Below are 17,500 nucleotides of genomic sequence, written 5' to 3' on the forward strand. Positions count from 1 at the left end.
AGGAGGTGGAACAAGGGGATGGGTCAAATGCAGAGGGTAATTTCACCACAACCTAGTGTGTGTGTGACTATCAGTGGTACTTTAACTTTAACTGTTTAACTTTATGATTAGACAAGAAAACATATTTGCAAGGTAATTTTCAAGAAGGATATTTAAAGAGAAACTACGATGTCGGCCAACCCCGGAAGCTCAAATGGGTCCTACAAATTGTGAGTTCAAATATTTTATTTATTTAAATTTAAATTTTGACAGTACCACATAAGATATGTTTTAATTGCTAATGCGGGTTTATTGATTTTTAAATGCGTCAGAAAATAACTTGTTTTTTACACTGTTAATGTGATTCAATACCCAGTAGGGCGTACATGTGTTCCTGTATAGTATTTCTCCAGCAATGGTCAGGTGGTGACATCAATTATGGTATTTTGAGAGGTAATCATTGAAGTCGGACATCACCGAAGGCCTAGGTGGGAAACGCACGGCCCGCCACTGCCGTTGATAGAACCCAGTTGGAGCTGGGACGTGTTAACTTGAATCTCCTCTCTAATGAGTTAAAATTTCTTATTAAAGAAATTCATAAAGTCATCTTCCGAGTGGGTGTTGGGTTTGCGATGCTACTGTACTGAACACATATTTAGGATTGTTTTTATTGAGGCAGATGAGATTGGAGTAGTAATTAGTTAGCTAAGGTAAGCGTGCATTTATAAGTTATTAAACTATCACTTCATGCTTGATGGAAAACCTAAACTTCAGTTTAGTTAAAGAGCTCTGGTTTCTTCTGTGAAGCAGGGGGTACGGTACGCCTTTTAGGGGCCTTTTTTTTAGCTTTAGCGGTGCTATACTATCAATAGCGTTGCACAGGGCATCGTTAAAGTTGTTAGTGAGGTTATCATCATTTGGGAATGGTGCCATTACTGAAGGCAGTAGGCCAGCAAGAGTTGTAGTTGTGGCAGCATTAATGTTGCGGCTGCTAAAGCAGTGGTTATTAGTAGCTTGTTGACAATAAGTCAGAACTTCAAATTTGATAAGGTAATGATCGGACATTACTTTAGTTTACGGGAGTACCATAAATTGGAGGTGGTGACACCCCACACAATGACTAGGTTTATCGTATTACCGTTGCGATGCGTGGGTTCATTTATTATTTGTGTAAGACCACAGCTATCAATTACTGGAGTCTGACAGGGTATTCATATGAATACTAAAATCTCACATTTTAATTATATTATCTGTGTGCGTCACTAAATCAGCGACAAACTCTGAAAATTCACTGATAAAGTCTGAATAGATAACAAACAGGTAGAGAAGTAGCGGTGTGACAGACCTCATAGTAAGCACCTCAAATTATTTATATTCATTACTTAGGTTAGGGGTAAGGTTAAGGTCTTGATTGGACATTAGTGCGACCCTTCCACCCCTTTTAAGGGGACGGGCAATATGTGCATTCGTATAGTTAGGAGGAGCTGCCTCGTTAAAAAGCGGGAAAAATTCATCTGGTTTTAGCCAGGTTTCACTGAGTCTCTAATGACCTTATTAACTACTAACGTTTTGGGAGACAATGATCTGATGTTTAAAAAGTCCATATTATAGATAATGGACTGTTTTGAGGAATTTTTGTTAATGTTATCCGTAGTGCTGATATTAATAACGTTACGTTAATTTTGTGTAGTGCGACTTAAATAATTTCGAACACATCTAGGAATTGATATGGTGGGGATCTTGAGATTATTTGCTTGGTGCTGCGATAGATTTAATACGTCATAATTTGCCACCTAAGTAGCATGCATGTTCACCTCTTACACAGTCACTACAGAAAAAACATTATGTGAGTTGTGTATTATCCTACGAGAAATACTATGTGTGGAGGGATTTGTTAGTTCTAGCTTAACTGACTCCTCACCTGGTTTAAAGGGGAACATTATCACAATTTCAGAAGGGTTAAAACCATTAAAAATCAGTTCCCAGTGGCTTATTTTATTTTTCGAAGTTTTTTTTTCAAAATTTTACCCATCACGCAATATCCCTAAAAAAAGCTTCAAAGTGCCTGATTTTAACCATCGTTATATACACCCGTCCATTTTCCTGTGACGTCACACAGTGATGCCAATACAAACAAACATGGCGGCTAGAACAGCAAGCTATAGCGACATTAGCTCGGATTCAGACTCGGATTTCAGCGGCTTAAGCGATTCAACAGATTACGCATGTATTGAAACGGATGGTTGTAGTGTGGAGGCAGGTAGCGAAAACGAAATTGAAGAAGAAACTGAAGCTATTGAGCCATATCGGTTTGAACCGTATGCAAGCGAAACCGACGAAAACGACACGACAGCCAGCGACACGGGAGAAAGCGAGGACGAATTCGGCGATCGCCTTCTAACCAACGATTGGTATGTGTTTGTTTGGCATTAAAGGAAACTAACAACTATGAACTAGGTTTACAACATATGAAATACATTTGACAACAGACAGCCCAATTTTCATCAATTAATATATTCTGTAGACATACCCTCATCCGCTCTCTTTTCCTGAAAGCTGATCCGTCCAGTCCTGTTGGAAATGCCTCTGCTTTGAGTGTCGCAGGATATCCACACATTCTTGCCATCTCTGTCGTAGCATAGCTTTCGTCGGTAAAGTGTGCGGAACAAACGTCCAATTTCTTGCCACTTTCGCATCTTTGGGCCACTGGTGCAACTTGAATCCGTCCCTGTTCGTGTTGTTACACCATACTTGCCAACCTTGAGACCTCCACTTTCGGGAGGTGGGGGGTGGGTGCGGGGGGCGTGGTTGAGGCGGGGGCAAATGGATGGATGGATGGATGGATATATATATATATATATATATATATGTATATATATATACCTGGTTAGGGTGGAGACCGTCCGTCCTTAGCAAGCCTGGTTTGCCCCACAAAGAGGGTCAATTATCAATAAGTTCTTGTTCTATACAAAATCTAGCCAGCCACTTGTTAAGCGAGACTAATCTGATATACCTCTCACCATTCATTGCCTCTCGCAGACAGGGTGGCAGAGACAAGAACTCCATGCCGGGACCTCTTTCTAGTGAGATTACAAATCCTAGCTATGTTCCTCTTTCAATCAATCAATGTTTACTTATGTAGGCCTAAATCACGAGTGACTCAAAGGGATGTACAAGCCAGCTCAGATCCCACATCAGGGCAAGAAAAAACTCAACCCAATGAGATGACAATGAGAAACCTTTGTAATCTCTGACTGTCTCGTCCTAGTGTCACTGGAGCCGACAGGTACAATTATGTTTGCGTAGCTAGTGGTGCTAATCGATTAGCCCGTCATATTTGTTTAATAGGTCTGTTGCAAGTCAGCTCCCTAAGACTAGCTTCGATGTCAGGTGCTCTGGCCCTGTGGATACTAGAGATGCGCGGTTTGCGGACACAACCGCGGAGTCCGCGGATTATCCGCGGGTCGGGCGGTTGAAATAAAAAAAAATTTGATTTTATCCGCGGGTCGGGTCGGGCGGTTGAAATTTAAAAAAATTAGATTTTAAATAGATTCAAGCGGGTGGCAGTTAAACCAATTCGGAAATATATATACATAGTTAAATGTTGTTACCCACATACGAAAAACGAGCAGGCACCTGCAGCATATGCCACAACAGAAGAAGAAAAAAAAAAAGAGATGGACACTTTTACGGAGCGGAGAAGGGACGCCTCGCCGGGGTCCGGGACCGAGGCCCCTTCCCCCGAGAGGGCCCCACCGGGAGCCGTAGCTGAGGTGATCCGCGAGAAGGGCCCGACGCACGTCCAGGGTCACCACCGCGCACACCGCACCGACACCCCGCCTCGTCCGCCTTCGCCGCGGCCGGCGTCACGCGCAGCAGGTAAGCAGCTTACCTGCCCGCCACCCCCCGTGGCCGGGGGCTCGTAACAGGGGTCACTCCGCGCGCTCCGCCCGCGCAGCTTACCTGCCCGCCACCCCCGTTGCCGGGGGCACGTAACAGGGGTCACTCCGCGCGCAGTGCGCTCACGAAAGGGGTGGGGCTCACCCTGGTGAGCAGAGTGGGCCACTTTTGGTAAGAAGAACTGGCGCTGCGGGATGAACCGAACGCCGGGTTAAGGCGCCCGATGCCGACGCTCATCAGACCCCAGAAAAGGTGTTGGTTGATATAGACAGCAGGACGGTGGCCATGGAAGTCGGAACCTGCTAAGGAGTATGTGCCGAATCAACTAGCCCTGAAAATGGATGGCGCTGGAGCGTCGGGCCCATACCCGGCCGTCGCCGGCAGCGAGAGCTAGGCCGCGACGAGTAGGATGGCCGCCGCGGTGCGCGCTGAAGCCTCGGGCGCGAGCCCGGGTGGAGCCGCCGCGGGTGCGAGGGACATCGCACCTCCACGCGCTTGGAGGTGCGCTCAGCGCGGCTCCCAGATGATTGCGCACTGGTGTGCGTCTGGGCCGTGACAGCGTGGCATGCATTGATCATGTCTCTGCTGCATTGGATCAGTCTCCTTTCTTTAACAGGCAAAAGCTTTATAACCTCACTAATGCCTTGCATCGTCTATATTAGATATATAACAATGGGCGGGTGCGGGTTTGATTAAATGTTAGTTCGGGTGGATTGCGGATGGTTGACGACTTTTGTGATGCGGTTGCGGATGAAATAATTGCCTATCCGCGCATCTCTAGTGGATACACATACTTATGGCTGGTTTACTAAGCTGTATGTTCCGGGTGATGGGTGATGAAGTCCCCTATGACTAAAGTGTGGTGCCCGGTAGACTGGGGTGTAGGACTAGCTAAAGTGCTAAATCTATTATGCGTCTCAACCGGTTCACTGTGGCTTATAGGCAAATGTGTCCGCAGCGTCTAAAGTTACGAAATTACTCTGGTCTAACTGGCGGACACGGTCCTCTAGTAGGGCCAACCTATCCAGGAGAACGTTGCACGAAGAGCAGGGAGCCATACTCACGTTGTTTCTTTCATCGTGTCGAGTTCTTGCTTTCTTCGGAGAAGTGGCCGCAGCGTGAGGGAGCAGATGCCTTCGGAGCACAGTTGCTTCCGACCACGACAAGCTTAGTTTCGTTAGCTTAGCAGCGAGCTAGGTTGTTGTTTTTTTCACCGAGTCGAGTTCTTGCTGTCTGCGGAGCAATAGGCGAAGAGTAACAGACGCCTTCGGAGCGTAGTTGCTTTGAGCCACGACTAGCTTAGCTTCGTTAGCTTAACAGCTAGCTCGGTGAGAGAGGGGCGGTGAGACATTGTTCCCTTGATTCAAGATGCTAATAATTTTATGATTTTCATAAATATTTTATGCATTTAAAATCTTTATACCGTATTTTTCGGAGTACAAGCATACTTGCCAACCCTCCCGAATTTTCCGGGAGACTCCCGAAATTCAGCGCCTCTCCCGAAAACCTCCCGGGACAAATATTCTCCCGAAAATCTCCCGATTTTCAGCCGGAGCTGGAGGCCACGCCCCCTCCAGCTCCACGCGGACCTGAGTGAGGACAGACTTTTTTTTATGACGGGAGGACAACAGGGTGACAAGAACTAAATCATCCAGACTAGAGATACATTGTATTATTATGTTTATCTTACCTAAAAATAAATATATTTATTAATTTAAAAAAATAAAAAAAATACATTTTTACTATATTTTGCTAAAAACATCAAAATTAATTGTATTTTTATTTGTATTTTTTCTGACTCCTTATTACATCCAGCCATAGAATTATACATTAAAATAAACATATTACAAATAATACATTTTAAATGATCATAATAATTCATTTAAAATGACCATATTTAATTATTAAAATAATTGCTTGTTTATCAACAACTTTAGCATTTTATTCATTACATTTTGAAACTCTCAGAAGCCAAGTTATGTTATATTCCTTAAGATTTATTTATGCAAGTTTCAAGTATCAATTATCCAAACACAGTTTTGTTTGCATATTTTCAGGATGTATATATATACATATATATATATATATATATATATACATATATATATATATATATATATATATATATATATATATATATATATATATATATATATAATTTGGTAGAAGGTGGGGATCGAACCAGGAACCCTCAGGTTGCTGGCATGATATATATATATATATATGGCATATACCGGTATATGTATATATATATATATATACAGGGGCGCCGCTAGGGATTTTGGGCCCCATGAAAAGAATCTTTACAGGGCCCCCAACACAGTGTCATTATTTTTTCTGTATTATAATTTCATCATCATTAGGGGCCTCTCTGGGCCCCCCTCCATCATGGCCCCTAGAATCCGTCTCCTTTACCCCCCCTTTTCGGCGCCCCTGTATATATATATATATATATATATATATATATATATATATATATATATATATATATATATATATATATATATATATATACGTATGAAATACTTCACTTGGTGAATTCTAGCTGTCAATACACTCCTCCCCTCTTAACCACGCCCCCGCCCTCAACCACGCCCCCGTCCCACACCCGTCCCACACCCGACCACAACCCCCACCTCCCGAAATCGGATGTCTCAAGGTTGGCAAGTATGGTATAAGTCACTCCGGAGTATAAGTCGCACCAGCCGAAAATGCATACCGTATTTTTCGGACTATAAGTCGCAGGTTTTTGCAAAGTTTGGCCGGGCTCCAGTGCGACTTACATATGTTTTTTTTTCCTTTTTTCTTATGCATTTTCGGCAGGTGCGACTTATACTCCGAAAAATACGGTAATAAAGAAGGAGAAAAAAACCATATATAAGTCGCACTGGAGTATAAGTCGCATTTTTTGGGGGAAATGTATTTGATAAAAGCCAACACCAAGAATAGACATTTGAAAGGCAATTTAAAATAAATAAAGAATAGTGAACAACAGGCTGAATAAGTGTACGTTATATGAGGCATAAATAACCAACTGGTATGTTAACGTAACATATTATGGTAAGGGTCATTCAAATAACAATAGAACATGCTATACGTATGTTACGCAGGGGTCCCCAAACTTTTTGACTCGGGGCCGCATTGGGTTAAAAACATTTGGCCGGGGGCCAGGCTGTATATATACAGTATATATATATATATATATATATATACAGTATATATATATATATACTATTAGGGGGGCGGCATGGAGTAGTGGGTAGAGCAACCGTGCCAGAAACCTGAGGGTTGCAGGTTCGCTCCCCGCCTCTTACCATCCAAAAATCGCTGCCGTTGTGTCCTTGGGCGGGACACTTCACCCTTTGCCCCCGGTGCCACTCACACCGGTGAATTGAATGATGAATGACAGGTGGTGGTCGGAGGGGCCGTTGGCGCAAATTGCAGCCACGCTTCCGTCAGTCTACCCAGCTGTGGCTATGAAAGTAGCTTACCACCACCAGGTGTGAATGATTGATGGGTTCTACATGTAAAGCGACTTTGGGTACTTAGAAAAGCGCTGTATAAATCCCAGTTATTATTTTATATATATATATATATATATGTATACATATATACAGTAGATATATATATATATATATATATATACAGTATATATATACATATATATATGTATGTGTGGGAAAAAATCACAAGACTATTTCATCTCTACAGGCCTGTTTCATGAGGGGGGGTACCCTCAATCGTCAGGAGATTTATATATATATATATATATATATATATATACACAGTATATATATATACATACACAGTATATATATATATATATATATACAGTATATATATATATATATATATATATATATATATATATATATATACACAGTATATATATATATACACAGTATATATATACACACAGTATATATATATATATACAGTATATATATATATATATATATATATATATATACAGTATATATATATATATATATACAGTATATATATCAGTGACGTGCAGTCAGGGGAGGCAGGTGCCATCATGGAAAGAAAAAAAATGTAAAAAGAAAAAAAAAAAATTAAATTGTTATATGTATCCAGTGATTATACTATAAAGTTATTTTCCATTTAACTTCACCAGTTTAGATTATTTTTTTATTCAAAATCGCTGAATTTTCACATTTGCCGTTCAAATACTGAGAAGAGACTTGCGGTGAGTCAGCAGCCAGTTGAGCCTCGCCATGGATTGCGTAATGACTTGGCTAACTGCTGACCTGCTGTACACCAGTTTTACTGACCGAGAGGCAGCAGTCTTAACTATTAAGCTACCCTCAGTCTTGTTGTAAGTGTAGTCTGGCTAATTCACTAATGTAATCGTGACACCTGCTGCGGTAAACTACGCTTGAGGTGGAACAAAATTTTGAACCTAAGTTACATATCAAACCATTTTGGATTCAAAATGACGAGTCCACAAAACATTGAAAGCGGGCGTAGACCGTATTGCTATATGATTTATATTATACATTTCCATAGTTTAGTTAGCTGAGGTATATAATGTACAGTGTATTTTGTCAACAACTGTATGTGTGTAACGTATTTCTTGTGCTGAACGATCATAAAACGGCTGCGAAGACGCACTGTGTGAGGCTCGCAGTAATCCTGCCTCCTGGTGGTAGAGGGCGGTAGTGATCCCAGGGATCATTCTTGCGACTACTGGGCTGCAGAAGAAGTGACAACAAGCAGCAATAATTAGCAGCAATCGTTTATTTTTTCCTCTAACATGGAGGATTACATATCTAAAATAGAACAGTTTTCTAAACTGGACTTTCAATCGAAGCAGGAGGTAATAATTAAAGGAAGATCTCCATCGAGACAGAGAGACTTTTAAAACTGAAGAAAGATAAGGAAAACTTCTATAAACAAGTTATCGATGCTTTTGTTCAAAAGGAGCTGCGCATGGACTTCATTTATAAGTAAAGGTAAGACCATAATAACGTTTTTTTTATTTATTAAATGTGCTTTTTTGTGTGCTACAGTTTGTATGTGTAAAGTTAAAGTTAAGTTAAAGTACCAATGATTGTCACACACACACTAGGTGTAATGAAATGTGTCCTCTGCATTTGACCCATCCCCTTGATCACCCCCTGGGAGGTGAGGGGAGCAGTGGGCAGCAGCGGTGGCCGCGCCCGGGAATCATTTTTGGTGATTTAACCCCCAATTCCAACCCTTGATGCCGAGTGCCAAGCAGGGAAGAATGCTGGTATGAGCTTTTAAACATAACCCTACGTTATCGATTGGAAAATACATTTTTAGACAATATGAAAGATTAAAAAAATAAAAATAAAAAATAAAAAATAAAAAAAATAACTAGGGACTTCCTGTGGGCCGGATTTTGGATGCTGTGGGGCCGGAATCCGGCCCGCGGGCCGTAGTTTGGGGACCCCAGCTCTTACGTGAATGAGCTAAATAATATTATTTGATATTTTACGGTAATGTGTTAATAATGTCACACATAAGTCGCTCCTGAGTATAAGTCGCACCCCCCGGCCAAACTATGAAAAAAACTGCGACTTATAGTCGGAAAAATACGGTAAGCACTTTACTTTAAATTTACTGTATTTAGAAATAGAGATATTTGTGTATTAAGGTTGAGAAAATTTACAAAAATGTTTGCACACCATTAACTAGTCTGTTAGCATCATGGTCTGCTTAATTAATTAATCAGGGGCCCCCGATTTTGGCGGCGGAACGCAATGATCGGTGTTCATAGCCGTCAATCATAAACAGCTCATCTTAGTGTAGTGATTAACTCTCTCTCTCGGCTGTGATGTGGGGCTCGAATCCAGAAGGCCCATGTGAGAGACCAGCGTACTACTAATGAGCTAAAACAGTACTCCAGATCGCCAGCACTTTACTCAAGTTGACTGGCTTTAAATACTCGCATAGACGTGCATGCGCCCGTCGTGAAGGAGGACCCACCCCCTTGTGTAAATGGTAAATAAAAACAGAATACAATGATTCGCGAATCCTTTTCAACTTATATTCAATTGCTGCAAAGACAAGATATTTCATGTTCGAACTGAGTAACATTTTTTTTTTTGTAAATAATCATTAACTTAGAATTTAATGGAGGCAACACATAGCAAAAAGGTTGGCACGGGGGCATTTTTACCACTGTGTTACATGGCCTTTCCTTTTAACAACACTCAGTAAACGTTTGGGAACTGAGGAGACACATTTTTTAAGCTTTTCAGGTGGAATTCTTTCCCATTCTTGCTTGATGTACAGCTTAAGTTGTTCAACAGTCCGGGGGTCTCCGTTGTGCTATTTTAGGCTTCATAATAGGGCACGCTCTTTTACTATGAAGCCACACTGTTGTAACACGTGGCTTGGCAATGTCTGAAATAAGCAGGGGCGTCCATGAAAAAGACGGTGCTTGGATGGCGACATATGTTGCTCCAAAAACTGTATGTACCTTTCAGCATTAATGGCGCCTTCACAGATGTGTAAGTTACCCATGTCTTGGGCACTAATACACCCCCATACCATCACAGATGCTGGCTTTTCAACTTTGCACCTATAACAATCCGGATGGTTCTTTTCCTCTTTGGTCCGAAGTACACGACGTCCATAGTTTCCAAAAACAATTTGAAATGTGGACTCGTCAGACCACAGAACGCTTTTCCACTTTGCATCAGTCCATCTTCGATGAGCTCGGGCCCAGCAAATCCGGCGGCGTTTCTGGGTGTTGTTGATAAATGGCTTTCGCTTTGCATAGTAGAGTTTTACCTTGCACTTACAGATGTAGCGACACACTGTAGTTACCGACGGTGGTTTTCTGAAGGGTTCCTGAGCCCACGTGGTGATATCCTTTACACACTGATGTTGCTTTTTGATGCAGTGCCGCCTGAGGGATCGAAGGTCTGTAATATCATCGCTTACGTGCAGTGATTTCTTCAGATTCTCTGAACCTTTTGATGATATTATGGACCGTAGATGGTGAAATCCCTAAATTCCTTGCAATGGCTGGTTGAGAAATGTTGTTCTTGCTCACGCATTTGTTGACAAAGTGGTGACCCTCGCCCCATCCTTGTCTGTGAATGACTGAGCATTTCATGGAAGCTGCTTTTATACCCAATCATGAATTTTTCCATTTTTCACTTTGTATGAGTCCATCTTAGATGAGCTCGGGCCCAGCGAAGCCGGCGGTGTTTCTGGGTGTTGTTGATAATGGGCTTTCGCTTTGCATAGTAGAGTTTTAACTTGCACTTACAGATGTAGCGACAAACTGTAGGTTACCGACAGTGGTTTTCTGAAGTGTTCCTGAGCCCATGTGGTGATGTCCTTTACACACTGATGTCAGTTTTTGACGCAGTACCGCTTGAGGGATCCATGGTCACGAGCATTCAATGTTACGTGCAGGGATTTCTCCAGATTCTCCGAACCTTTTGATGATATTACGGTGCGTAGATGGTGAAATCCCTAAATTCCTTGCAATAGCTCGTTGAGAAATGTTGTTCTTAAACTGTTCGACAATTTGCTCACGCATTTGTTCACAAAGTGGTGACCCTCGCCCCGTCCTTTGTTCGTGAATGCCTGAGCATTTCCAATCGTGGCACCCACCTGTTCCCAATTAGGGATGTTCCAAATAAGCGTTTGATGAGCATTCCTCAACTTTCTCAGTCTTTTTTGCCACTTGTGCCAGCTTTTAAAAAATATGTTGCAGGCATCAAAGGCCAAATGAGCTAATATTTGCCAAAAATAACAAAGTTTCTCAGTTTGAATGTTAAATATCTTGTCTTTGCAGTCTATGCAATTGAATAGAAGTTGAAAAGGATTCGCGAATCATTGTATTCTGATTTTATTTATGATTTACACAACGTATAATATTTTGTACTTCTTTTAATATTTAGCAAATGAATAAGTGAGCCTGTGCAAAATAAAACAATCCCACAAAGTGATATTATCAAAATAGATTTTATTCTAGACCTTGAGATCCGACTGATATTCCAACAGTCAGACTGCAACAACGTGAGTGAGAGTAAAACGCAAGTGAGGGCAAAGACATCACATGATAAAGAAAAACAAAAAAGATTTGCAAACTTGTATTTACATTTTTTCTGTGAAACATCAATCATCATCCAGATTTGATCTTTTAGTGTGGTTTTTTTTTTTTTTTTTGTTCATTTTGAGTACGTGTAGCTACAAATCAATCTGAATTACAAAAGTTTTGGAGGAATACAAAACCTTCAAGGGCTGTCAAGCACAGCAAAGATAGAAGAATCCACATTTCGGTAGGAACAATAAGGAAAAAAGGGGGCGGGGGGGGGGGGGAAAGACAAAGCTAACACTTGGATGTTGTGTGAAATAAAAGTGGAAAAATACCATAATTCACAGTCATGGACCTCTTTTTTTTTTAAATTTTCTAAGTAAGTACAGTTCAGTCACCTTTAAAGCAAACTTGAAAATAGTATAAAAGTTTGAAAAGCAGTAACATTCTGATTAAACTTTGCACTGGAGATGAAAACTTGGAATGCAGATGTTGGCGGCAGGAGTCAAACCAAATGTGATTAGAATATAACCGGAACACTTTTTTTTTTTTTTAAATTAGGAGCGTTTTTTTTTTTTGTTTGTTTTTAAACATTAGATGTGTTAGCTTGAAGAAAACACACCTCCCTGTGTCTCCATTTCACTGTAAAGTGCAAGAAATCAAAACCCTTTCTAAGGGCAGCGATTTTTCAATGACTGTTTGATGGCATTTTATTTTGGGGGGAAAAAGAAACAAAACATTCTTCCTGGTCACACGTGGTGGTTCTGGTCAAAATGGACTCTACGCGTCAAAGCAAGCAGGAAAAAGAAAAGAGAGAGAGTGTGTGTGTGTGTGTGTGGTCAAACCACAATGAAATAGAAATGTGGTTTCAGTCAAATACAAAGTTAGGACAAAATGGGATATAAAGGAAAGGACAGCCCGTCCTGCATGAATGTGAAAGTGAAACAAGCCCTGATGTTTCTTCATTAAACATGAGTTTCTGTCTGATTATCACTCAGCGTTACTTTGAGCTGGGACTTGATGAGTCCGGAAAAGGATGTTAAATAATATGTTAAGCCACATCCTTCCGCCCTCCTCTCAAGCAACAGCGCCACAGTCCTTCACTACGACACACACACACAGGTCACGTGACGTTAGCGTCTCACTCGTACGATTCTGCAAACACATAAAATCTCCTCAAGCCTTTTTTTTTTTTTTTTTTAACTCCACTTTAGGATTGTTACAGAGCCACTAAATGGACATGGGGGAAATTTGTATTTTTAGAATTTTTTTTTTTTTTTTAGACATGTATCTCGTGCGCACAAGAAACTTTTTATAAAGTTATAAAAAATAAAAAAAATATGTATAATTTGGACATGTATCTCGTGCGCACAAGATAGTTTCTCGTGCGCACGAGATACATGTCTAAAAAAATATATGTACAAATTGTATTTATTTTTTTTTTTTTTAGACATGTATCTCTCGTGTGCATGAGGTACATGTCTAAAAAAAAATAAAAAATAAAAAATGTATATATATATTTTTTTAGACATGTATCTCGTGCACACGAGAAACTTTTTATAAAGTTATAAAAAAAAAGTCTAATTTAAAAAAAAATTTTAGACCTGTATCTCGTGCGCACGAGAAACTTTTTATGAAGTTAAAAAAAAAAAAAGTATAATTCGTGCGCACAAGATAGTTTCTCGTGCGCACGAGATACATGTCTAAAAAACAATATATGTATACATTTTATTTATTTATTTTTTTTAGACATGTATCTCGTGCGCACAAGAAACCTTTTATAAAGTTATAAAAAAATTTAAAAAATATGTAAATATGTATATTTTTTTTAGACATGTATCTATTGCGCACGAGAAAATTTCTCGTGCGCATGAGATACATGTCTAAAAAAAATAAAAATAAAAAATGTATATATATATCTTTTTTTTTAGACATGTATCTCGTGCGCACGAGATACATGTCTAAAAAAAATACAATTTATACAATATTTTTTTAGGCATGTATCTCGTGCGCACGAGAACATTTCTCCTACGCACGATAAACTTTTATAAAGTTATAAAAATAAAAAAAATGTATAATTTTTTAATTTTTTTTAGACATGTGTCTCGTGCGCACGAGAAACTATTTCGTGCGCACAAGATAGTTTCTCGTGCGCACGAGATACATGTCTAAAAAAATATATATGTATAAATTGTATTTATTTATTTATTTTTTAAACATGTATCTCGTGCGCACGAGAAAATTTCTCGTGCGCACGAGATACATGTCTAAAAAAAATAAAAATAAAAAATGAATATATATATATTTTTTTTAGACATGTATCTCGTGCGCACGAGAAAATTTCTCATGCGCACGAGGTACATGTCTAAAAAAAGATACAAATAAATTTTTTTTATATATATATATTTTTTTAGACATGTATCTCGTGCACACGAGAAACTTTTTTGTGCGCACGAGATACATGTATAAAAAAAAAAAATTATAAATTTTTTTATAACTATGAAAAGTTTCTCGTGCGCACGAGATACATGTCTAAAAAAAAATAAAAATTATAATTCTTTTAATTTTTTTTTAAACTTTATAAAAAGTTTCTCTTGAGATATGTCTAAAAAATATATATATATATACATTTTTTTATTAGACATGCATCTCGTGCGCACGAGAAACTTTTTATAAAGTTATTAAAAAAAAAAATTATAATTTTTTTTTTTTTAGACATGTATCTCGTGCGCACAAGATAGTTTCTTGTGCGCACGAGAAACATGTCTAAAAAAAAAATAAAAATAAAAATGTTATATATATATTTTTTTTAGACATGCATCTCGTGCGCACGAGAAACTTTCTTGTGCGCACGAGATACATGTCTAAAAAAAAAAATTAGAATTTTTTTTTTTAATAACTTTATAAAAAGTTTCTCGTGCGCACGAGATGCATGTCTAATAAAAAAATGTATATATATATATTTTTTAGACATATCTCAAGAGAAACTTTTTATAAAGTTTTAAAAAAAATTAAAAGAATTATAATTTTTTTTTTTTTTAGACATGTATCTCGTGCGCACGAGAAACTTTTCATAGTTATAAAAAACGAGAAACATGTCTAAAAAAAAATAAAAATAAAAATGTTATATATATATTTTTTTTAGACATGCATCTCGTGCGCACGAGAAACTTTCTTGTGCGCACGAGATACATGTCTAAAAAAAAAAAATTATAATTTTTTTTTTTTAGACATGTATCTCGTGCGCACAAGAAAATTTCTCGTGCGCACGAGATACATGTCTAAAAAAAAAAAATTCAATTTTTTTATTTTTTTTATAACTTTATAAAAAGTTTCTCTTGCACACGAGATAGTTTCTCGTACGCACAAGATACATGTCTAAAAAAAATAAAAAATGATATATATTTTTTTTATAACTTTATAAAAAGTTTCTCTTGCGTACGAGATACATGTCTAAAAAAAAATAATTTAAAAATGTATATATATATATATATTTTTTTAGACATGTATCTCGTGCGCACAATATATTTTTTGTGCGCACGAGATACATGTCTAAAAAAAATTTTTTTTTTAAATAATAAATGTTTTAATTTTTTTTTATAACTTTATAGAAAGTTTCTTGTGCGCACGAGATACATGTCTAAAAAAAAAATTGAAAAAAATAAAACATTTATTTTTTTATTTTTTATAACTTTATAAAAAGTTTCTCGTGCGCACGAGATACATGTCAAAAAAATAAATAAATTTAAAAAAAAAAATTATAAAAAAAAAAAATCCCCCCATGTCCCTATAGGGGCTCTGTAGATTGTTAAGACCTGAAAAATGTTTTTTTTTCCAGGGCAAAAGATGCAAACAACACATTTCATCTTTTGATTCATCTGTTTATATTCAGTTTACAAGGGCAGAAAAGAAAAAAGAAAAAAAATTGCAACATGTCTAAAAAGAAAAGAAAAAAAACGTTGTACCTTGTAAGCTGTACATCTGCATGTTTGAACGTCCGTGTCCCTCCCAGCACACAATATAAAACTTACAGTAAAATCCAATTGCAAAACAATGTCCACAGGACACCAAATGCTGACATATGCAATATGCACACACCAACAGAGAACCAAAAAAATCTTTAGAATTCTGGTACAAAGGATAAAAAGAGGAGCACGAGAGGAATTCTGCTGTTTTGGTTTGCATGTGACAGAACAGAAAGTCTCTCACCCGGGTGCCAGACAAGCGGCCGTTGGTGGAACAGGTGGTCCGTGGATGAGTGTTTGAAGGTGTGGGCGGGGGCGGCGCTCGGTCATGGCGGACCATGGCGTGTGGCGGGACTACAGCAGTGTGGTGGACAGGCAGGGACAGTCAGTCATTTTGGCTATGTACACATTCGTAGTCGGTCCATGGCTCCCCCGTGCGACTGTCATTTCCTCAGGTCTAATACGCAAACCTGCACACAAACGAGGAGACGTTTCAGAAACAGGAAGTTGCGGTTGACCTTAATCTGGCAGATAGGAACGCCGCAAACACGGTTGCCTTCGAGCTAGCTCTGCACTGCAAAAAGTCAGTGTTCAAAAACAAGAAGACAAAAAAAATACAAAAATTAGGGGTATTTTACTTGAACTAAGCAAAATTATCTGCCAATAAAACAAGAGAATTAGGCTTGTCAAGACTTTCCAAAACAAGTAAAATTAGCTAACCTCAATGAACCCAAAAATACCTTAAAATAAGTACATTCTCACTAAAAACAAGTGCACTTTTCTTGGTAGAAAAAAAAAAGAGACCTTTTTGCTCAATATGTTGAAAAATATTCTTAAATGAAGTAAATGCAAGTGCCATTATCTTGACATAATGATATGCACTCGGCATTACATTTCTTGAAACCAGCAAACTTATACTAAAAACTAATTTATTGTTCTTAATTGAAAGACAACAAGGCAACCGCTTGTTACTCTCGGGGTCTCCTAGCCGCTCAGGCAAATCATATGGTCTAAAAATGCATTTTTCCATCGACAACATGACATCATCGCGCCAAGTGCATGCTCTTTCAGTCAATTAGTGCGCATATATACAGCCCGGCCCCCGGCCAACCTTTTTAGGGACCGAGTCCCTTTGGGACAGAGGACCCTATTGTATTTCTAGCATTTTATTATTAAACCGCCGCCTTGACCCCCTTAACATGCTTCAAAACTCACCAAATTGGACACACACATCAGGACTGGCGAAAAGTGCGATCTAATCAAAAAACCAAACCCCAAAACTCAAAATTGCGTTCTCGCGTCCCCTAGGAAGAAAACACAGACACAACTGCTCGTAACTCCCAGTAGGAATGTCGTAGAGACATGAAACAAAAACCTCTATGTAGGTCTCACTTAGACCTATATTTCATACACTGACAACCCCAAGCAAAAATCAACAGGAAGTTTGCAAATCCCCCTTCAAAACAAAAGTTGTGTTAAAACAGTCACCTTTTTTCAAACATGATCTCCTCTGAGCGCGTTTGTCGTGTCGGCTTCAAATTAGCACAGGAGAGAGATTGAATCCTTCTGATTAAAAGTTGATGAAAGAGTTTTAGTTACTGCTCCGGTT

The 17,500-nt window shown here is 38.8% G+C and overlaps 1 protein-coding gene across 5 annotated transcripts in view; it reads right to left on the reverse strand.

The window, feature by feature from the left end:
- Positions 1-15,716: 15,716 nt before the first annotated feature.
- The window catches only part of tbl1xr1b (TBL1X/Y related 1b), a 112,563-nt gene continuing 110,779 nt past the window's right edge, over positions 15,717-17,500 (reverse strand). For all 5 annotated transcript variants that reach the window (XM_061928813.1, XM_061928809.1, XM_061928811.1 and 2 more), the window contains one exon: positions 15,717-16,361. In XM_061928813.1, coding sequence (XP_061784797.1) covers positions 16,335-16,361 — 27 coding nt within the window. In that variant the 3' untranslated portion in view covers positions 15,717-16,334. The remainder of the gene's footprint in view (positions 16,362-17,500) is intronic.

The sequence above is a fragment of the Nerophis lumbriciformis genome, linkage group LG33 (genome assembly GCF_033978685.3).
Source record: "Nerophis lumbriciformis linkage group LG33, RoL_Nlum_v2.1, whole genome shotgun sequence".
NCBI classification, from domain to species: Eukaryota; Metazoa; Chordata; class Actinopteri; order Syngnathiformes; family Syngnathidae; genus Nerophis; species Nerophis lumbriciformis.